This window comes from Sturnira hondurensis, unplaced genomic scaffold, assembly GCF_014824575.4.
Source record: "Sturnira hondurensis isolate 20B ecotype Veracruz unplaced genomic scaffold, ASM1482457v3 Scaffold0001872, whole genome shotgun sequence".
Taxonomy (NCBI): Eukaryota; Metazoa; Chordata; class Mammalia; order Chiroptera; family Phyllostomidae; genus Sturnira; species Sturnira hondurensis.
In genome coordinates, this window is record NW_028074503.1 from 26,675,470 (window position 1) to 26,699,787 (window position 24,318).

Here is a 24,318-nt window from a genome sequence, read left to right on the forward strand (position 1 = left end):
GCTTTAAATGATCAAACTGCAATAAATAGTATTCCCCTTCCAATTTCTTAATCTGTGTCTCCATCAACGGTTATGAATGTTTGTTCCTCAAACCCAATAAGGATTTATGACCACTAGGTGAGCAGATTTGGCGATAACATGCTTGACTTCTTCTCGCTCATAAACACTGCATCTCCTGAATTGCTTCGCACTGTGAACCAACTTAATGTGTTGAAGCCTGTGGAGTTTCCCAGATCTCAGCTTTAACCTCCCACTTAGCCATTCCCAGCACTAACCTTCTGCAGAGAAATAGCAGGGCAAGAAGTGTAAGAGGTGAGGAGCAGGAAGCAAGCTGCTGAGAGGGCGAACGAGGTTATTCCTTGAACACATGTAAGACCTTACTGACATCGTTGTCTTCTCATTTACAGATAATATATTGGCTTCCTTAAGTATATTGTAGTGTGATTTGAGATATAAGTAAACTCTCCACGTACATGGCTGTAAAGCCGGGCTTCTCCAATTTGATATATTTAGGAAGCACCTGCAGATTTTATTAGAATGCAGATTCTGGTTTGGTGGAGCTGGAGGAGAGTCTGAAATTCTGCATTTCTAAGAAGATTCCAGTTGATGCCGATGTTGCTTCTCTGTAGATCACTCTTTGGCTCGTGAGAATCTGTCACAGATGTGTTCTTCATCTGAGATTCACGGAAGAAGTAGTGGGCTTGGCTAGTCATTTGAAATTAAGTTCACATTTCTGTGTGTGTGTGTGCATTTCTTGTAGTGAGTGGTTTCGTAGCTTTCATTAGTCTCAAATTACTCCCTTTCTGTAACAAGTTAAGTACCACGTACTCTGTCATTTTATCATCAACCTGCGTTTAGGCTCAGCCAGGGAATGTAAACACCAACATCTTGTTTTGTTTTGCTTTGATTTTTGTTTGTTTGTTTTTTGAGAGCAATTCTAAGATTTTTTTTTTTTTTTTTGCAGAGATAACCTTCCAGAACTTAAGGCAAAAGCTAAACACTTTTGCCCCACTCAAATAAAATTCTGCAAAATTAAGTCATCCATCTTCTGTAGAAACCACCTGGCACCTTTGTGTAATTTTTAAATGCCTGGTAAAGGAATTGGTTAGATTAGTATTTGTCAGTGTGTTAAAAGCGGTCCCATTTCTGAAACTGTTTCTTGTTTTTGTGGCCTAAGTGAATTCTGATAGATAAGAGCCACAGCTCTCAATGATAAATTCCCTCCAGAAGATGAGCTACTGGGGGAAACTGGGATGCGTTGTCATTTGAAGGCGGTCATCGTAATCTGTTCTTGGCACTGCGTGTTCCAGCGTGCAAAGGAGAGCACATCACAGGCCACCAGATGATGACTCATCATTCAATGACCATTTCAGATTTAACTAGTGCCACACAAGTATGAATGGCACACAAGGTCTGTAAAACCTATTTTTCAATATTTCTGGTGGTGCATAAATGAATCAATACACAACAGTAATAGAAATCACAGAATAGGCGAATAAAGGATAAGTTTATCTTAAGTAGTAAAGAAGTTGCATTGCATAATATTCTAAAAGATATTATCATAAGTCATTTATTGGTTATACATAATTCTAAGGAGTAAATATGTGTTTAAGGAGGTGTGGTTGTGGTAAAGAGGGGGTGGGAAGAGAGGAGAATTTTTTAAAAAAAAAGAACTAATAAATGGTTTATCTCATAAATGATTTTAGCAATCAAAGCCTACCTTCCTCTCTCCGTGTCCCTTCCCCCACTATTTATTCTACATTAAAAGGGTTCCTTAAAGATTTTAGTTATTTATTTGTAAAGAGGGGAAGAGAGGGAAAAAGAGAAGGAGAGAAACATCAATGTGTGGTTGCCTCTTGAGCTCCCTGCTGGGAACTGGCCTGAAACCCAGGCATGTGCCTCAGACTAGGAATTGAACCAGTGACTCTTTGGTTCTCAGGCCGGCACTTGATCCACTGAGCCACACCAGCCAGGGCTACATTAAAATTTTTCTTTTGTTTTTTTTTCTGCATTAGAGCTTTTAAACTTAAATGGAAACAGGTACTACACAGTCAGCTTCCAGTACACAAGTATTTGGACAACTTCCAGATCAGAGAGGGAACCATGATAGAACATTGCAAAGTACCTCTGAGAAAAGTGTTTAAAAAAGAATTCTCCTAGGTCTCTTGATGTTTTTAATGATTGAGAGTTTTCTTCACAGAAGCCTCATACTTACCTCTCTCCTTGAGTTCCTGGGTTAGACAGATCATGAATAACCGAGTTACCGAAAGCTCACCGGCAGTGCCTTCTGCCAGTGGGAGGCCACGCCCACCACTCAGGGACCATCCCCTCTCTCCTCCAACTCCATTGCCCAACTACCACATGCCGCAAAAGCAGTGCCTTCTCTAATTCTTTCCTGGGTCAAAGCTCTGATTTTATCTATTTTTTTCTGTATATAGTATGGTCCTAATTAAATATTTCACATTTGCATGACATCTTCCCTAACTAGTACTTAATATCATGATAGACATCAATTTTCAATATTCTTTAATATACCAATGAAGTCTAATATGTGCTGGGCATTGGTAGTTGCTCAAGGAAAAATGAATTGATTCTAACGATGACAATGACATTTGCAAACTTTATTACCAAAAATCACCATTAGCAAGCATTTAGCCATAACTTTACTCTCTCATTAATCTTCACAAAAACACCAAAAAATATTACTTTTCTCCATTTACTTATGAGGTACCTTGGAATTGTAGAAGATAAAATAATTCATTCAGTGTCTTATTATATTGAAATGACAGGGCAAGGGTTTGAACCTAGGATTTTCTTGTTTATTTGGGATCTGTTTCTTTGTCTTCCCAGGTTGGTCGCTTCTTTGCATAAAAGCTTTGGGTTTCTCATTTTAAAGATTTTATTTATTTTCAGAGAGAGTGAAGGGGAAGGAGAAAGACTAGGAGAGAAACATCGATGTGTGAGAGAAACCTGGGGACCTGGCCTGCAACCCGGGCACCTGCCCTGAGTGCAAATGTAACCGATGACCTTGGGTTTCCAGCCCTCAATCCACTGAGCCACACCAGCCAGGGCTAAAAACCTTGTTTTTTTTTAAATTAATCAGCTGTTTGGTTGTTAAACTTATCAAGCAGCAATCAGCTTACGCACCCCAAGGTGGGGCAGAGTAATTTCTGTGGGCGGGGCTATGGCTTCCCCTCAGGCTGATGCCACTGGAAGAGGAGTGCTTTGCCTGAGAAAGATGGCTACTGCAGTATAAGGTATGACTCAGCACAGGGATCCTGGTGGGTGTTCCTTCAGTTCTCTCCCAGAGCCTCCCACCCCAGACTCTCTCGCATCTCTGGCCCACTCTGCCCTCCCTCCGCTGGAGCCCAAGATAAGTGACTGCAAATTAAGTTCTGTGCATTGGCATCTTAGGAGGCAATCCAAAGCTGCAGCTGTCTCTCCCTGGGAGACAGAAACCCTGCTGCTTTTCACAGCTTGATGTTATCTGGGCTCCTTTCTGGCTCTGGTGCTGTAGGCTGGGGAGCCCAGCTTGGGGTTTAGACCCTACACTTCTCAGGAGGAACCCCCCCAGCCGGGCCAGTAAAATATCCCTCTGGAACTTCGGCTGTAGCCCACGGGAGCCCAGCCAGGCACTCTCACGCCGCCTCTGCACGCCCTACCAGTCTCAAGAAGTGCTTTCTTCTGTCTGTCCTTGGTTATAAGGCTTCTTGTCAGCCAGTGTTCCATTGGTTATTTAGGATGCTTTCTCTACAGTCTGGTTGTAATTCCAGACTGGTCCTGGGAGGGGGTTAGTGTTGCTCCCACTTGCTGCTCTGCCATCTTGGATGTCCAAAAGAGGTTCCTATCATAATAAATATGCATAGAGGATCAATGAAAGTTTTTATTTCTGATTAGAAGACTAGATTAAATATTTATACAGTTTTCAAAAACCCAAAGATGATGTGGGCTCATTTCTAACTCTAGTATAAGATAGCCTATGGCCTATTTTTTTTTCAGAACTAGCTTCCAATAATATTTTTAGCTTTCAAGTAAATTTATTTATTTATTTATTTATGTATTTATTGTTCTTCTACTGCAGTTGTCCCAATTGCCCCCTGCTATTCCTCCTGCCCCACCTAGTCTTCTAGAGTTCCCCTCCACAGCTCAGGCAGAGTGACTGACTCTCCATGGAATGATATTGCTCCACAATATTGCACCTCAGATCGTGGACACTTGTCTGGCTCACCTCCTTCCTCTCTCCTTCCTCTCCCATTCCCCTAATGGATTCTCCTGGGAGGACTTCATACCAACTCACTCTCACTGAAATCTTCACACCAGGGTCTGTTTTGAGGAAATTAACCCAAGACAGGACCCTGCTATTTTTTCCCATTTCAATACACCAACACCAAACAAATGTAGTGCTCTCTCTAAATTCCAGACATTGCATTCTTACAGTGTCAACAGCAGAACACATGGACACACATGCATTGAACAAGACATTGCTACTATCATTGAGAGATTAAGTTGGGTCTGTGATCATGTAATCTTCTCTTTAAGAGAAAGTCATATATTAACAAAAGTGTTATTAACTCTTCTGATCAAACAGAGAATGAGTCAATAAGTTATTTCTGGAAGGCAATGCATCACAGGTGGTAAGACAGGTGGGGCTTTATAGGTCATCCAGATTTTCTATTTTCAATGCATAATCATTTCATCTAGAGAAAAAATATGCTTAAGATTGCCAAGGACCTACAGAAATTGGAACCCCTGTACATTGCTGGTAGCAATGAAACTAGTGTACCCACTATGAATAACACTATGGTGATTCATTTATAAAAATTAAACATACATTACCATATTATCCAGCAATTCTATTTCTAGGCATACAACCAAAAAAAATTAAAGGCAGGATCTTGAAGAACACACCAATGTTCATTGCAGCATTATTTACAATAGCTGAAAGGTGGAAACAACCCAAATGTCCATGCATGAAAAGATGGAAGAATAAACAAAATGTGGTCTATACACACAATGGAATATTATCTATATTATAAGAGAATGAAATTTGTACACATGCTACACCATGGATGAAACTTGAAAACATGATGCTAAATGAAATAAGCCCATCACACACACACACACACACACACACACACAAACACATACATAGTGTATGATCCCACTCAGAAGAGGTACTGAGAGTACTCAAATTTGTAGACACAGAGAGTAGAATGGTAGTTGCCAGGAGCTGGGAAGATAGGGGGATGAGGAGTGATTGCATAACGGGTCTCGTGGTTCAGTTGTAGAAGATGAAAAAAGTTCTGGAGACGGATGGTGGGGATGACAGTCCAACAACATGAGTGTACTTACTGCTATTGAACTAGACTCTACACTTTAAAATGGTTAAAATGGTGTGTCTTTTCACACATGTTTTACAACAGTGTTTTTTATTTCAAAATAATGATATTCCACAGTCAACTTCTATAAATGCTGATATTTTTATTCTGACTCTTGAAATATAGATATATTAACCCCAAAATGTTAGATGTTGATGTGCAAGAAAACAAGCAACATATTTACCATAGTCTATTTTATCTCACACATATTAGACTACCATATTCAATTTATATAATTGTCTCCCACAAAAGAATGTTGTGCTATTACAAAGCAGCACCAGGGTGATTAAATCCATGGAAAACAGTTTATTAGAAGAAAAATAAAATGAATCACCAGTCTCTCACCTAGAGGAGTAGATGAAGGGATAAACTTCTCTATTCATTGCAAATATGTTTATGGGAAGGAATTTGGAGTGGTCAAAGAATAATATTCTCTCTTCCTTAAATACCCTATGATGCAATAATGAAGATAGTAGATTGTATTAATTTGCAAACAGGTAAATTTAATTGCTCTGAAAGAACATGGGGAGTCAGAGAGATATAGCCAGAGCTTGAGTACAGAAAGGTTGACACTGCCTGTGTTTCATGGGAACTTTCTTCAATTCATTGATAATTTATTCAATTCATTGATAACTTATTTCCATTTTAATTCTGATGTGTTTTAAGGTATATCTAGAATTCTTAAAAATACTTCCTGATAAACAAAATTACAACTAAATTATAGAACAACACCCTTGATTGGGTGAACAGAACTCCTATAACTAAGGTTATAATGAAGAAGCCGTACCAAGAATGTTGGGGGAACATAGATGTGAAATGAGCTGGGAGGGATATCTTGTCTGTAGAGGTTGCCCCTGAGGAAGGAAGGGTCCCACCTCACACGGGGTGGGCTCCCTCACCCTGAGCACCAGTGCTGGGAAGAAGGGTCCCCACAACATCTGGCTGTGAAAATCAGTGGAGATTTCATGTGCATAAGGCAGAGGTCTCCTGTTGTCCCAGGCATCCTTAAAAGGGTCAAAGCACAGACTCCCTCCCTCACAAACACTCACCTTAAGCTCCAGCAAAGAGACAACAGCTTAAAAAGTGCCAGGGACATACTTAGAGTATCTGAATTGTCTGGCTTCAGGGGGACAGGTGGAGGGACAGCTCTCGGGGACAGAAGTGCTGACAGGTATGAGGTGATATATCATTGTGGTTTTAATTTGTGTTTTTCTAATGATTAGGGATGTCAAATGTCAAGCATGTTTTCATATGCTATTGTCCTCTTTGGAGAAATGTCTATTTAGTTTCTCTGCTCATTTTTAATTGGACTGTTTGTTGTTTTTTGGTGTTGAGTTGTATGAGTTCTTTACAAATTTTGGATATCAGCACCTTATGGGATGTAGCATTGGTGATTCTCTTCTGCCATTCAGTCACTTGTCTTTTCATTTCATTGATGGTTTCCTTTGCTGTGAGAAGAATTTTAATTTAATGTAGTCCTATTTGCCTATTTTTAATTTGGTTTCCCTTGCCCAAAGAGATGTATTCAAAAACTATATTACTAAGAACAAGGTCAAAGAGTTCACTGCCTGTGTTTTCTTGCAGGAGGTTATGGTTTTAGATCTCTTTTTTAAACCTTTCATCTATTTTGCATTTATTCTTGTATAAGAAAGTGGCCTAGTTTCATTTTTTATTTTTTGCATATATCTATCCAGAAGTGACAGTTTGGCTCCTGAGGATTTTTCACAAGAGACCATGTAGTTCCTGCCTTGCTTGCTGGAACATTCACTCTTAGAGCCCTGAGCTATCACATAAGAAGTCTAACTTCTAAACTTCTACACCAAAAGTTTATTCTGGTGTATAGTGTACGTTGGTAGTCTAGTTTCTTTTTTTTTTTTTTTTTTGCATGCTGTCCAGATCTCCCAACATCATTTATTGAAGAGGTTATATTACTCCATTTTATGCTCCTGTCCCATTTGTCAAATATTAATTCACCATAGAGACATGGGTTTATTTCTGGGCTTTCTGTTTGGTTCCACTGATCTATGTGTCTGTTTTTATGCTAGTACCAGTCTGTTTTGATTACAGTGGCCTTGTAGTATAGTTTTATATCAGGTATTGTGATCCCTCCTATTTGTTCTTCTTTCTCAAGATTGCTGCAGCTATTTGGGGTTTTGGTTCCATATAAATTTTTGAAATATTTGTTCTAAATCTGTGAAATATGTCATTAGTATATTTATAGGGATTGTGTTGAATCTATAGAGTGCTTTGGGTTGTATGGACATTTTAATGGTGTTGATTCTTCCAATCCATGAACACAGTATATCCTTCCATTTGTTTGTATCTTCCTTAGTTTCTTTCTTCAGTAGTTTTCTGAGTAGAGGTCTTTTACCTCCTTGGTTAAGTTTATTCCTAGGTACTTTATTGTTCTTTTTGCTATAGTAAATGGGATTATTTTGTCCTAGTTTCTGTTTCTGATATTTCATTGTTGGTATACAAAAATGTCTTCAATTTCTGAATATTGACTGTATCCCACTATTTTGCCAAATCCACTTATTAGGTTGAGTCGTGTTTTGGTGGAGCCCATAGGATTTTCTATGTACACTATCATGTCATCTGCAAATAATGGCAGTTTTACTTCCAATAATTATATAGATATAAAATATTCAGAAACTTCATGATGTAGAATATATTGAATATTAAAGAGTTTATGAAACATTGCAAAGAAATGTTTTTCTCATAATTTTCTCCCATATGTTGCCTCCAAGAGCTCTTCTTCTTGGTCCAGTGTGACAGGATTAATCAGAAATTTTCAATGACATTTAGTTCCACTGCAAATAAAGAAGAATAAAATCTCAGTTAACTAGTATCTTTGGGGAATGAACTATTTTCAGCAAATTGCATTTCTGGACAGCTCAGGGCAAAAAAGAAATCATTTTATAATACCTAAATGTTTATCTGTTGCCAAGTCTATGTTATCTATGAACTAAGGAGTAAGGAGAATGCCATTTTATACAAGCTTTTTCCTTAAAATCCACATGATCTGTATAATGTAGCCCATGTCCATTGATAGAGGCTGAACCCACAGTATAGAATTGAATAACGTCTCCAAAGTCACAGTTATTAAAGGACAGAGGCAGGATATAAGTCTAGTTCTGCGTGACTATAATACTTATTCTCTTCCCCAATTACTGAAGAATCACAAAAGTGTATCCAGGAGAAAGAGAGAGTAAGTAAAAGCCCAGATGAGAAAGTACCTCATACAAGATATTTTCCAGGTCTGTAGGTAAAACAGTCTCACTAGAGAGGATGATTTGTAGAGCAATTGTGAGATAATAAGCTGAAAAAATGCAGGATATGATGAATGAAAACAGAGTACTGTTTTGGGGAGGATCAAACAGTAAACCAGAACTGAGAAAGAAAGTGTGTGATGTAGATTGATGGCAGTGGGAAGTAAATGGAAGAGACAGCCACAGGAGTTATATTTCAGAGAAGAAACAGTGAATAATTGGATGAGGGAGAAGGCGAAGTCCAAGGTGACTCTGTTGATGTCATTAGGAACATGGTTACAAACCAACAGAAAGAGGGAAGTGAGCTCAGAAGCTTCTCCTAAAAAGGAATGGGAGAGTGGGAGACACAGTGAAGCATGCTGGGCGTGATGGGGCAGTGGGGCATCCAAGTGAAAATATCTAGTGGATATGGTGAAGTGTTGAGGATTCCAGAGTGAAATCACAACTGGGGTAGATTAAGTAATCATTCTCAGAAATTTAAGAGTTTTGGCATATCAGAGACAGAATTCAATGACAACTCCCAAGGACAGAATTTGAGGGAAAATAAGAAATTTGAAAACTGAAACTTAGAGTAAATCTACATTTCACAAGTGAGTAAAGACCAGGTACTAGAGACAGGAGAACAATGGTAGTATAATTTTTCAGAAGCTGAGCAGGAAGAGTATCTAAAGGAAAGGGCAGTTTAAAATATAGTAGTTCCTTGATTAAAAGTTGCCCTAGATTTTTTTCTTCTAGTGTTTGATTATAAAATAGCAAATGCTCAGGAAAACTGTATATGAACTCCTATAGACCCACCACCTAGATTCTGTAATCAACATTTTATACTTTCTTTGCCACAGGTTTATTCATCTACCCACCCACCTTAAGGTACATCAGTTCACTTCTAAACACTTCAGCAAATGTATAAAGATGCCATTGCCTTTGGAGTCTACCGTTGATTTAGTTGTACAATTTAAAAAGAAAAACTAAAACTATAGTAATGTGCACAATCACTTGTAAGAGGCATCTTGATTTCAGTGTGATTGCTGTGAACCTTAGAACTGAAGAAACATAATTACTAACAAATCCCATAGAGCAGTTACAGGGCAGATACTCATTAGGCCTAAAAGTTATGAGAGTATTTTTGACCTTTATAGTTGACATTTAAATGTATTGGTGAGGGCAAAAGCCAGGTGGCTGAGAGAGCCATGGGGAATCTATGAATAGGTGGAGCGTTGGCCACACCCTAGAAGAACAGCAGCAAAATACAGGAGAGAAGTTGGTCAGTGGTGAAATGGTAACGCTCCCTTTGGTTGATTTCCTTAATCATGCATGTGTTCCTGGGGGTGGAAGTAGTGATGATGTTTAATTCTTACAATGGAAAATATCATAAAAATGTATCACCATATCTCATTGACTAAGTTTCTCTGAGATCTTAACATGTTCTTGTGCCTTAAAAATACTATTCATGTTGTGCTTTGAGTCTGAGAGAGATGCATGTGAAACTTGTAAAATATTGGGTTAAATTGGCAATGCACTCACCTTAGAATGTAACTGGAAGTCATATTTCTGGTTATCGTCATTGTATTTACATGAGCGTGTGCATGTGTGTGAGTGCGTGTGTGATTTGATGATGTCTATTAAAGATGAAACCAGATAAAAAATAAATTATTTCAGGCTATTAAGAACTCTTGTCCTGAGTAATACAGGCTATACTATAAAGACAGAATCCTCTGTGATAATCAAATTGTCTTCATAGAGGGAAATATTCCCAATGTTTACAAAATGAATTGATTTTTAAAAAGTGGAAATTATTATGTTTATATAGCATATGAAATATTTACCAAAACTATAATCTGTTGCATACTAATGTGGCTGAATCTGGGTGATGGTGACATTCTACAGAGTACCTGATTGAAAAAGTTATGGAAGGCTGATGTCTGCACTTTCTTCATTTTCCTGATGTTTTCCTGAAATAATATGGAAACTTTATGTGGTGTCATATGTTTTTTAAAAGTTAAGAGTGTCCTTTCTCTGAGGATTGATCAATAGGATATCGTTAAGTATATAATAATAAAGGAGGGATTTTTAAAAAGATTTTATTTTTATTTTCAGACAGAGGGGAAGGGAGGAAGAAAGAGGGAGAAAAACATCAATGAGTGGTTGTCTCTTACATGCCCCACACTGGGGACCTGGCTCACAACCCAGGCATGTGCCTTGATTGTGAATCGAATTGGTGACCCTTTGATTAACAGGCTGGCACTCACTCAGTCCACTGAGCCATGCCAGCCAGGTCTAGAGGAAGGATTTTTAAGCCTATTTTTTTATTAAGAATAGGACAAACAATTTTCCTCCCAGGAGCACAAAACATCTGAATCGCAGTAACTATAAATAAAATGTTCAAACCTATTGTTTCTTGTTACCAATAAGGTAGAAAAAGTTAGAAGAAAATTAAAGAATAGAGTTGGCCAGAGGATATAAATCTTTTTATAACAAACTATCTAAAAATTCTCTCTAATATCCATGCAGTTAACTAAGAAGCCCCTTGATTTTGACATTATATACCAAGCAACAGAGGGCGTTAAAGTAGACCTCTCAAAGTGAGTAGTGGAAATAATGTGGAATCATATGTTTGCCTTTAATTAGGGGATCCTACTACAGAGCAAAACAGATGTTTATTTTTGAGTCTGTAGTTGTAGTTTTGGTTTTGGTCTTTGGTCTTTGGTTAATATGTGGTGTAGGAGCCTCAGAGAAGCATCAGAAGAAAGGGAGACATACAGAGCTGATAAACTCATTCCTCATGATCATCGATGACTTTCCTGAAACTTTTCTCGTTCTATGAGGTTTCCAAATCAGGAGAAGCAGGAATGGGCGGAATGTTGAGTGCAGTTTCTGCATGTTTTGTTGTTCTGGCTTTTGTCTGTCCAGTCTTGTTTCCAGGAACAAATTCACAAAGTGTGATGTGAGCTCTACTCCGTATGAATTAGGCACTGAGGTAGGCCCTCATGACAAAAAGTTCCAATGTTTTGTCCTGGAGGACTTCTTACCCATCCTTTGCTTCATCACTGTTTTCCAACATAACCTTCATAAATAACTATCAATTCTAGTTCCTTTTAAATTCTTCTGTAAGTCTCTCCTTACTCATTTTATTTTTTGAAATCTTTTATTGTTGTTTAATTACAGTTGTCCCCATTTTTCCTCCCCTGCCTGGCCCATTCCCCTCCCACACTCAAGCTTCCCCACCCTCCATTGTCCTTGTCCATGAGCCCTTTGCACATGTTCCTCGACTTGACCCTTCCCCTTCTTTCCCCCTTCTCCCTCCTTCCTCCCTCTGGGCACTGTCAGTTTTTTCTTTATTTCAATGTCTGTGGTTCTATTTTGCTTGCTTGTTTGTTTTGTTGATTAGGTTTCACTTAATGGTGAGATCATAGGGTATTTGTCTTTTGCCACCTGGTTTATTTCACTTAGCACAATGCTCTCTAGATCCATCCATGCTGTTGCAAAGGGTAGGCATTCTTTCTTTCTGCTGTGTAGTATTCCACTGTGTAAATGTACCACAGTTTTTTTGTAACAAACTATAGAAATGATCCCTGAAAGTATAGTCTATGTACCACAGTTTTTTGATCCGCATGTTTACTGATGGACACTTAGGCTGTTTCCAGCACTTGGCTATTGTAAATACCACTGCTGTGAACTTGGGGATGCATAGGTTTTTTTTAAATTGGTGTTTAATGATTCTTAGGGTATAGTCCCAGCAGTGGAATTGCTGGGTCAAAAGGCAGTTCCATTTTCATTTTCTTGAGGAAATTCCATAATGTTTTTCAGAGCGGCTGCACCAGTCTACACTCCCACCAACAGTGCACCGGGGCTCCCTTTTCTCCACAACCTCGCTAGCACTTGTTGTGTGTTGATTTGCTTATGATGGGCATTCTGTCTGGTGTGAAGTAGTCTCTCATTGTGGTTTTAATTTGCATCTCTGTGATGGCTAGTGATGCTGAGCATCCTATTGTATGTCTCTGGGACCTCTGTATGTCCTTCTTGGAGAAGTGTCTGTACAAGTCCATTGCCCATTTTTTAATTGTTTGTCTTCCTGGAGTGGAGCCATGTGTGTTCTTTATCTATTTTGGAGATCAAACCCTTGTCTGAGGTATCATTGGCAAGTATGTTTTCTTCAGCATGCAAAAGCCTTTTACAAGTCATGAGACCATAAAAGTCCTGAAGAAGAACATAAGGAGGAAAATTTCAGATACTCCATGTAGCAATCTTTCCACTGATATGTCCCCCAGAGCAAGCGATACAAAGGAAAGAATAAACATATGGGACTACATCTTCTTACTCATTTTAACATGCAAATAAACACCCTTTGTATACATAATTTTTTTGGATTTAAAGCTATCCGGGACAATATTTAAATCATGTTTCCAACACAGTTGGTCACTTGCTCTCCTCCAGTATCTTGGTAACTTTGTTATTTTCGTCAATTAATGTGGGGCAGCTTCTGATGTGCCCAATGAATTAAGGACTTGGATTCCAATTCACAAAGGCATGAAGGTACAACAAACCACAACTAAGTAGAACTATGAAAGGTCATATCTCCATGATTAAACCTACTAGATCTTATTATGACTTTAGAACAGTAGTTAAATTACTTACTAGATTGCTGTTATTTCATTGTTCAAACCAGGAAGCTGGATGCCTTATAGCCTAAAGAGAAAAGAAGATGGAAAACATTAGCATCAGGCTTGAGTGGTGTCCTGAGAAGCAAAAGCACCTCCCCTAGGAGCAACTGTGCAGGTGCAACTGTGCCAGAAGACTCAGTTGTAGAAAAGCATTCTCAATATGGCCCTTTCTAACATTTAGTTTGAAAATTATAATCAAACCCAAAAAAGAAAAGATAAAAAGGTACTAACAAACAGCTTATCATAGTGATGATGCTATTGGATCATTTTCTATCATGGGGGTGAGGGGAATGATACCTCATATGGGATGCATACAGAAAGCAGGACATGGGGGACAGCATGGGAGGGAAAGGACCTCAAAAGGAAGAAGGGGTACAAAAAGGGGAAAGATATTTGAAGACAAGCTCCACCTTTTGTGGTATTCAAACAAAGGCAAACTTTAAAACCATGTACTATATTTATTATTTTCTTCCAGGATGTCAGAAGTTTTCACTTTTGCAATGGGGTGTCATTTATATTACCACTTAGATAGAAACAAGCTTATCTAGAATCAAGACAAACAAGTGAGCAGGGACGTGTCAATTCGCTTCTTCCACCCCCCGCCATCGCTCACAACCCCCACAGCACACTGTCACTGCCACACCCTCCCCTTTCTCCCACTCTCTCCTGCCCTTTCCAGCATTAGGAGTGTCTTGTCCACGTCTCTTCACCTTCCATCAATGCTTACATTGTAGATTTTATTTTTTATTTGTTTTTGTCTAAGAAAAGAACATCTACTTTAACAATAACAGTAGTCAAACCCCACTTACCAGCTGAGTGGCTTTAAGCAAGTTGCTTTATCTTCTTTGAACTTTGACCTTCCACCTCCCAGATGTGAGCAATAACATGTCTTAAAAGGCCTGCTTTAAAGAACATAAAGGACAATGTGGGCATAGGGGTTTTGTTGTAGTTTATGTGCCTGTGGGAGAGGGAGAGGGTGCCTAATTTCACCCTTTCTCCTTCTTGTTCCAGTTCATGGAAATAATAGAGACAAAAAGGGCTGATAACCCTATGGGAATCAAGGATCCAAGAGAATCAGGTGCCCTGACTGGGAATCGAACCGGCGACACTTTGGTTGTCAGACTAGCACTCAATCCACTGAGCCACACCAGCCAGGGCACAAAATCTTTTATAAGAAATCATAAGCATGTAATTCTGTAACATAACAATACTACACTCAAGCACACCATATGACATTTTAGGTGAAATGTTCAAATTAAGACTATAAAGTATTATACCGACATTATTACCCTACCAACCACACTCAAGCAGGCGTTACTTGTGCCAGTCCCTGTGCAACTACCTGACACTCCCATACACCCACAGACAACCTGAGCACAGAGTAGTTCATCATAAAAACATGTCAGAATAACATCATAGTTTCTATAGAAACTCAAGCACGAGAGGTTGCTTCATTTGCCAGGTATCACCAAATAGGTAAGAGTGGAGAAGAGGATCCAGGCCTCCTCAAAGTTACCCATGTCAACTTTATTTCTAAAGGTGAAGGAAAGAAAAGTGAGACAGGAAATGGGAAAAAGTAGGCAAGGATGGTAAAATTTATGTCAAAATCAAAATCATGCTATAACCTGGCCTCAGGTTTGACCTGGGTGAGTCTGTTCATGCCATTCCCACTGCAGATTTCTCTAACATTTCTCACCAAGAATCGTTTTACTAGGGAGAACCCTCTGTAGGGAGATGCTAACAGGAGTCTGCACCTGGCAGTCATATATTATGTATCTAATGAGCAAATGACGTGTTTAATAACTGCACTGTGAAAATAAAGCTTAAAACAGTAAATCCCCGCTGAGGCTGCTCACCATATGCACACTGCTGGCCATCTCTGAACTCCAGCCTCATTCTTATTTCCCCCTGAGGGGTCCTGCTGTGGAGAGTAACATTAAAGCCAAAGCAATGCTCAGTGAATTTGTTGTGCTTGTGTATCCGTGTCAACTCATTCGTTTGGCCCGTCAACATCATGTGTTTCACCCAAGGGTCACCTGAAACACTGGTGTTCAGTTTGCACCCTACTTAGGGGGAAAACTGTAGCACTTTCAGATTGAACATGTATACATTTAAATTTGTCAATGAGTCATGTATTGTTTAAACTCATGGTAATTTAATGCTTATTTTTAGTTGAGCTCTGTTGTTACTTGAAACACAAAATCAAAACAGTGGTAGCTCTTCTGAATTTTTTTAGTAATGATTTTCAGGAAAAAAACTACAGAACCTTTTTTTCCCTAAAAAACATGGGTTTAAAGTCCAATTATTTAAATTTATGAGTTAACCTGCTGGAGATTGTTTTGGATTCATTTTAACCAATGGATTAACTAAAATTTCTTTAATCCTTAAGAGAACAAAAAACTCTGAATGTAAAGTTCAGTATAATTAGATTAGCTATATTTTCCTTCCTTATATACTTTTAATAGTTAACAGCTTAAAGAAAAAATTATTTAACCTCTATAGTTATGAAGAAATCCAGACCCAAAGAAATTAGGCTACCGGGCCAAAGTCACAAAAATAAGACTAGGTTTCCTAAGTTTCAGGCTAGGACTGTGCCTCGATATTTGGATATTGACTTGAGCACTCATTCTGTCCTTGGAATTCATTGTGTAGATCACATACATCTTACTGTCATGGGGAAAAGGGAAATAACAGGAAATCACAAACCTTTTGTTGGAAAGATTAGCGTGGCCTTCAGGATTGGAACCCCTCGTCTCTTGTTTGCTCACCTTCCTGTCTCAATGTGACATGGGTTTTCTTGCTCACATTCTGCAAGTCAGTCTTCAGATTTGAGAGCGATTACAGAGAATCTTGACAGCCAGACTAAGATTATATTAAATTAGCAGTTGGGAGCCATGGAAAGGATTCTTCTAGTGTTTGTCTTTCCTTTTCTTTTTCTTTGATATATTGCTCTGAAATCTATAGAAGTTTTATTTCACTCACTCACCTTTAGACCAATTACCAATGTGAGTGCTGTTCTCCAGAGCGAAGAAGTCGATATGAAGTCTTCTCTGTTGGCGACTCCCTAGATCCACAAAAATAGGAAAAGCTGTCAAAAATTATATCACTTCTTGACTTTGAAGAATAGGAGTTTAATACCATAAAGAAAATGTTTTGATTTGTTTTTGTTTTTTTTTTTCTAACTGCTACTATTTTCAATTCATGGCTCTCTACCAATGTGTCAAAACACCACCAGGTAAGGCAAAGGCTACTGATGCCTTAAAGGAACTTTTCACGCAGGTGAAGAACACGAAGAAGTGGGGCAGGGCTCCAAGAACAAAGTGGCTTTTAAACTCACTTCTGAGGGAAGTATGGAAAAAGTCAGATAGCAATGGAGGAAGTGGGACAAAGCCCCAGGTGCAGCTGAAATCCAGAAAGTTTCAGCAGGAGGAATGGACTCTGGATAACTGGTTTCTCAATAGTAGCAATCCATCAGCAGGAGAGGGGAAGCAAGACCATTCTCAATGTCCTCCCCAGATTAGGCTAAACTCCCAGCTATCACTTACTTATCCAAATGAACATAGTTCATGCCATGAAACTGGTTATTTTATATGAAGCTATTTCTTTGGTTTCAACGGTGTATGTAGAAAATGGATTCAGAATTTGGCCTTTTGGGGAGACCACTGGTAAGGTCTCAGGCAAGAGGCAAAGGACTCAAGACATGTCTCGTAGACTGGTGGAAGAAGAGGATGCAGCTTAGAAATCAGGACAGGAGCCAGTGACCCATGGTGAGCTGCTTAAGTGAAGGAAAAGGCACGGCTTAGTGGGCTTGTAAGGACCCAGCCTTCACCTGTGTCCAAGCTTAAAGCTTTTGATGTTCAAAAAAGAAAGTGCTGAATCTACCCAGATACCAACACAGGTCAGTTAGTGAACACCCAGGAGCTGAATCACAGTGTCAGCATCCCAATACAAGAGGTTTTAAAACATCCGTTCCTGTCTACTAAAGGGCAATTTGGAGATCTAAGTTGTCTTATTGACTGTTGATAACTCTCTCCTGGGAAATTTCCCTTGTAGTCGTTTCTTTAATTCCCTGTTCAGGAGAAGGAAGAAAAATGTTAGACAAACCTTGCTGATAATGAAACTCTAAGAGACTGTTCAAATTCTTCTGTACTAGAATTTTATTGAAATTAATTCTACCTTGATCTCTTGATCTCCAGGGACCTTGGTGTTTTCTTCAACAAAATAAAGGGAAGGTCATTAGATGAACTCCAAGGGCCCTCGAGGTTCCAGCATTCTAAATTTCTTTGAATGTGTGAATGTAACTTGAGAAAAGGCAGTCACTTGAGGTTTAAACACATTGTACGGTCTTTGAGCCAAGACAATGTCTTCAATTTCTTTTGCAAAATGCACTGTGTCTTGTATAATGTTCAACACTCGGTGGGTTCTAAATGTGTAACTGTTGCCTGGACGCTAGAGACAATCAATTATTATAATGATCTTCTCTTTAATGGGTTTGAGTAATGGTGCTCTTTAGGCATAACCTGCATCTTATTGTCATAATACAAGCGTTTCAGACACAGTGGCTACACTGTGGATCTACCCAACTGTTTAGGATCCTGGGCAGAAAATATATCATCAGAGTATGTGTTTATAAAGAGAACTGTAATTCCACTACATGAAAAGGTACAAAACAAAAAGTCAACTATTAGGAAATTATGCAGAACCGTCTGGTGAATTCCAAAGTAATTCTTTACTCTTACACATTTCCTCGTATAAAACTGGCACAGGCCTGTTGGAATTTCCTACATAGTCAGCTCTGGCTCATGCCATTTCCTTTTTCTCACGTCGCTCTCTTTGTAGATATCTGTAGTCAATGAACTGCTTTACAATATATGTTAAGACACATGTTGCATGTGTTTGGCGAAGGGTTAAACTGTAAATTTTTCATAACTAGTTGAACTTAAAAATAAATAAGTAGATTTCATCATCCAAGAAATCTAAGAGCAAACTGTTGCAAAAAAATATCTGTAAAAACAAGAGGTCATTACAGGAAGTGTTGTTAAAATGCAGCTGCTTATCAAGTACAGGGCAGAAGAGACAGCCCGTGGCACGTGCTATCAGGAACGGCTTCCCATGGCCCTAGATGCCGGTTTACGCAGGACATTGTGAACATTCTCGAAGGGAATATAAAAATAATTCGGAAAATGCAGCTGGAAGTGGGGGTTCAATAGAGACGTTCTCAAGCTTCACCAGAGCTCTAGGAAAATTCCTCTTTAAACTCTGCTTGCACTTCACTAATCACCTACGATATTAATGGGAATTACACACGTTGCCTCATCTGGAGGGCCTCTTCTCAGCATCACCTCTGCCAGGGTTTTTCGTGCCTGCCTTAGTATCTGCTTTTACAGCTGGGTTGGCTCCGGAAACACTGTGCTTATGGTCAGAGGCTGAAGAGGAGAGCGTAGAGGGGGCTTAATGCACGCATGGTTTGTTCACATCCAGTGAAGACCAGCTGGAATGACCATCTCTGGAAGAAGGAAGGTTTGCCTATGCATTCAGCCAAAGAAAATTGGTAGTGGAAACTGCACATATATGACAAATCCAAAATGACCTGTGTCATAGGAGTCAGTATCCATTTTACATGGCTATTTTGTTTCAGCCCAACTACCTCATTTATCACATTAAATTAATGATGTTTATTCGAATTGTACTGTATAAGTATGTGGAGAACTTGGAGCTTGTATAGATCACCCTCTAGTGATAAATCATTCCAACTGCAGACTTTTGATCCTTAAAGTTGAAGAAAAGAGTGAAAGGATGTGAATATGAAGGAATTATATGCTAGGCCATGGTCTGAGAAAATGTACTTTTGTTAGGATTTAGCATTTATTTTGCCTAGCCTATAGACAATTGCCAGGCTACTAGACTATTTGCATTATTTATTTCCCAGTAAATAAATGCCCCTTATTTCTATGACAGTAAAATAATTTTTGAGCCCTCTCACTGGAATGAGGTTTTCTACAATATGGTCAAAACAACGTACAACTTTTTGCCCTCAAACGTGTAGTAAGACTTTCAGGTCATTGGAACTCAAATATCATCTCTGATGATACAAGGGAAAGGAGGCAAACTTCTTTTTACGATTTAATTCACTCCCTCCTCTGCTTAGGTCTTGGTCACAGTGCTAACAATAACAAAAGGCCTCAGGTATAGGAGGTATACTAGCCTTTATCAAGTTTCCATTGTAGGCTATAGGGATGGAGTGGTATCTTGCTATAAGCTAAACAGGTGTCATAAGGCAAATTTCAAACTCAAAGGGAAAATGTGCCAGTGTCTATAGCAGTCAGAAATGTCATCCAGGGGAAACTCAGTGGAACCTCAAATGAATTGCACGAACGTTGGGATGTATTTTATTCAGAGAAACTATGCTAATCAGGACAAAATCATATCTTCCTTTTTTCCAAAAGAAAATTAGTCATGAGATTCTATCAGATTAGCTATGGAGGGCTTTTTTACCTGTAGCATCTAATATTCATTTGCAGACCAGAGCAAGGATTTCTTTAAACTACAAATATTGCATAGTACTACTAGACAATTTAGCGCTTACATAGGTGATTTAGCACAGGGCTTTCTGGCCCGAAGCCGAGACTGGCACCAGTGCACTCACCTGACACTTTATAGGGCATGATGCACAATCCGGAGCTCCCAGGCAGCCTTCACAGCGTGATTTGAAATCCACTTGAAATTACATATGAGTGGGGGATCTTCCTCTGGAGATGCCTAATCAGAATCTGTCTTCCATTTAGTAGAAAGAAAGTGTGCTTGTTCATTGTGTCAGAATTCATCTCTGAACTACAGAATGAACAATAACCTCACATCAGTGCCAACTCCCTGGATTTGGCTCGCACACTTGAGAGACCGATCCCCAGGCTGTTTTATCTGTTACCTTTCATCCCTCTGCATTTTCTATTTCAGGGCCCACTCTTCCTAAGACTCATGTGAAAACAGCCTCTCTTGGGTTGGCTGGAAAGGCAAGATCTCCTTTGCTTCCTGTGTCTGTGCCAACGGCCCCCGAAGTGTCTGAGGATAGCCACAAGCCAACAGAGGATCCAGCTAATGTAAGGACATCCCTGAAATTCCTGCATCTTGCGAAGCAGGGACGAGTGCCGTGCAGTTTGGTCTAACCCAGCCAGCGCTCTCCATTAACCACACCCATTGTATTGATAGTACTTAATGTTGTTTGTTTTGTTCTTTTTTTCCTGCACTTGAATGTGAAGGGGGAAAAGATGATGGAAAAAAACCAAAGATTAGAGTCATCCCATTTGATCAATAATTTCTCTCTCAATTATATTGTTTTTAGTCTATAACAAAATATTTTAACTACATGGAACCCAAGAAATTTAGGCATGTATATATGTGTGCATGTTTGACAGAAGTGTGTTTTATAATTAACATGTTAATTATATGTTAACTTTTGTATGCTTCAAAGCAATTCTTGTACTCACTGGGTATAAGAACCCAATGCACCACTCTGTCAGAATATAGCTCTTTACTGCAATATTTGTTTAGTCTCAGGGTTGTTGGCCACATCTCAAATCAGTTCAAACTCCTAAGTTTCTGTGTCTCATTTCACAATAAATCATGCCAGTTGGCCCATTTTTACTTATATGGTTGACTCTGAGGAGTGACAGACAAAGGTATGATGTGAAGAACAGTAAGAGTGTACGTGCAGGGAAATACAAAGATGGGAAAAGTGTATCAGCACTAGCCTGTAGAAATACAACATGACACATGTCTACCATTTAAAATTTCCTAGGAGCCACACTAAGAGATGTAAAAAAAAGTGAATTAATTTTAATAATATTTTTATCTAATATTTCTAAAATATTAATCTTTGGTCTTTTATTATATTTGTTCCATTACCGTTTAGTCCCCTTGTGCCTCTGTGTCCCACAATCGCCACACTGTTGTCCAAGTCCATGAGCCCTTTATCCTTTTTGCTCAGTCCCTTCACCCCGCCTTAGCTGTCATCCTGCTCTCTATCTATGAGTCCCCATTTTTCTTGTTAGTTCAGTTTGTTCCTTAGATTCCATATACGAGTGAAATCCTATGCTACTTGTCTTTATTGCTATTCACCAGCACTAACTCTTTGTTCTCGTTCTTTCTGTAGGTGTATGAACAGGATGATTTGAGTGAACAAATGGCAAGTTTGGAAGGGCTAATGAAACAACTCAATGCCATCACAGGCTCGGCCTTTTAACACGGATTGCCAATAGATGAGGTGAATTTTCCAGGAACTTCACAGCATACCAATTACCCACCAACAGCACACCTGTGTCCAAGAACTCCAACCAGCATATAGGCCGACCACCAGGACCACTCAGGTCCAGGAGATCCTGAAGCAGTTCAGAAGAAATAATAGTCCTTTCTTTCATAGGCATCAGGACTTCAAAAATGATTACAATGGGGTCTTTAAACAAAAGCTAAGATCCGTCTTCACTGCACTGGCAAAGCCGAAGCTGCTAGAATAGTCCTGGGCCTTGACCACTACAATGATCTCGCCTTGTAATGCTTACATTCCCCTTCATCGAGGCCTGTCCTTTTCTGATGTGTAGGTCTAGTCCTAGGAAATGCAAGTGCATTATTTAAGCCTGAACCATGCCATGGCAAACCAGTGTGAGCTTACTCTTTTGTTTTCAACTTACAAGTACAAAGCACCCACGGGAGTTCTCTCACTACACAGCACCAAAGGATTGGATGTTTTCCTGACAGCACAAGAAGTAAATAAGTAAATAGATGAAAGGCAGCAAATGCTTGTGTTCTGTAATGCAGTCATTCTGTCTTGCCCAAGTGGTGGATATTATTAGCAAGTGGCTGTAACACTTACCTGTCCTAGCAAGTACTTGCCAATCCACCCCTGGTTAACATTTATGTCCGGAGAGAGGGACATAAAAATCTGCCCCCAATAGCATCCTGCCAGCAGCAGTCCATTTCCTGGAAGGAGATACGATATGCAGTCTTCTCAGACACATGGTAATTCTGTGCTTAAGCATATAATAGGACACTTTTCAATTTGGGTGGCTTTTGTGCCCTACCACACTGTGATGACATTTCAAAGCTTGACCAAGGCCATCTTCCTCAGGAGTCTGGCTGCAAGAGTTGCCCCCTCGACCTAGTCCCTCCCTGAGTTCTTCTTGGCTGCCAGCCTTGGGCAAGGTGGCCAGCTCTACACATTGCATGGCTTCCTGACTAATGTCCCCATAACCCTCTGTGGAAATGGCAGGACCCCTGAAAACAGGCCCTGAAGAAGGGAAGGGAAATGGAAGGCAGTTCCAAACATTTCATAGGTGATGTCTCTTCTACCAACAGGGTCCTCACTAGCTTAGAGTGGACAGTGTTTATAAGTGGCAACCAATGGGCCCTGTTACCTCCTATTCCCCCCCACCCATGCCACGGCCTTCCCCCTCCCCCCAACCCCCTCCCCGGAGTCAGAGCAGAGCAGAGCAGAGGGGAAGAAGTCATTCAACACCTCTGACACATCTTAACTCCAGGGGCTGTAGTTCAAAGCTGCATCTTCATTGTGAGCTAGAATGTTAAGCTTTCATTGCCATGTTTATCGACATTCTGGAACTAGGTGAAACTAAGGGCAGTCGGAGTGCATCCTTTTAGTTTCAGAACTTCAGCTGCATTTGGAGTTAATCCCTGTGTATGCAGCCCCATCGCCAAAAGAGAGCTGGTTTGCATATTTATCAGTTAGGTGACCTGAAAACCCAATAGGAGTTTCAGCTGAATTAGTCCTTTCAGCTCTGCCTTTGATTTCAAGCTTGAGTAGGTCATAATTTTAAAAGAGCATGGAAGGGATAGGATCTTTACAACCTAATAGCTCCTTTTATTAGGCGGGTAATTATATATGAATCCCTGAATGAAATATTTTGAGCAAAATGGCACTGTAACAGAAGTAATAATTCAGATTATTTTTTTACAGTTTTATGTCGGGAAGGAAATCTGATGTCAAAGCGAGGGCTTGTTCAAATGGTTCATTAGAAAGTCAGGTCCATTTGTGGAAGTGTTCCTTCAACAAGAGTGCTTGTTCAATTTACTGAGATTTCCCTGGAGTCCTTCTGAAGCTAAGTGACGTTATTCTGTGGGGCAGATTACCCTTGTTCAACATCTGGGGGCCTAGGTAGGCAACCCTCCACTGACCTGGAACAAGGCATTTCATAACATAATATTGCATGTTGCAGGAAGAATGTATTACTTCAGAAAAGACAACGTTCATTAGTCTTACCTTCTTGAGGTTCTTGAATAGCTTCACCTTTCTGATATCACAAACAAGGGACATTCTCTCAAGGCACTTGACATCCACGGAAGGTCATCCTGAATATTCAGTGTAGAATAGGCTGCAAACCTCAGACTTCAGGGACTGAGTCGCATCTTCGATCTGAAGATGGTACCTGGACAAACAAGACATCTAGCATTTTCACAAAACTCTAGACTCTTCTAATCAAGGTCAATGACCTTAGGAAATAACACCATTTGAAATATAATGAAAATACACATTGTTTTCAGTGGGAGGTATATTTCTGATGCATGCTCTCAAAACTTTCTTCATTAAACAAATGGAATCCTTCATTGTAGTAATGATTGGCAGTGGTAATAAGTTTTAGGTACATGCAGTGAATGTAGAGAAGTATCCATTTAAATTCTCTCAAGAGACTCTTATGTGATTTACCTAATGGTTTCGATATGCAGTGACTTGACCACAACTCTTGTACCACTCTGTTCCCCACCCTCTTAAATAGTTCACATATGTGTACAACTGCCTGACCAAGTTTGCAGGTAATTTTCAACTTTCCTAATCTCCTGATCTCTTAACAAGAAGAAATCTGTGAATCCTGCAAGACTGCCTCAATTCTGCTCCTTCTCTGAGTCTAGCTCATGACGTACATTCAGGGCTCTTGAAGCTCATAAATCTCTCTGACTCCCGCAGGGCAATGCTTGACAGCCATCCAGCAATGCTGTCACCAGGACTCA

At 39.6% G+C, this 24,318-nt stretch overlaps 1 protein-coding gene and 1 pseudogene across 1 annotated transcript in view; one reads left to right on the forward strand and one right to left on the reverse strand.

Moving 5' to 3' along the window:
• Nucleotides 1–22,749, forward strand: part of DCC (DCC netrin 1 receptor) — a 113,391-nt gene extending 90,642 nt beyond the window's left edge. Inside the window, exons 12-13 of the mRNA XM_037034415.1 lie at nt 20,260–20,402; nt 21,455–22,749. Coding sequence (XP_036890310.1) covers nt 20,260–20,402; nt 21,455–21,544 — 233 coding nt within the window. The 3' untranslated portion in view covers nt 21,545–22,749. The remainder of the gene's footprint in view (nt 1–20,259; nt 20,403–21,454) is intronic.
• Nucleotides 12,158–12,232, reverse strand: LOC118980595 (uncharacterized; annotated as a pseudogene).
• Nucleotides 22,750–24,318: the final 1,569 nt, after the last annotated feature.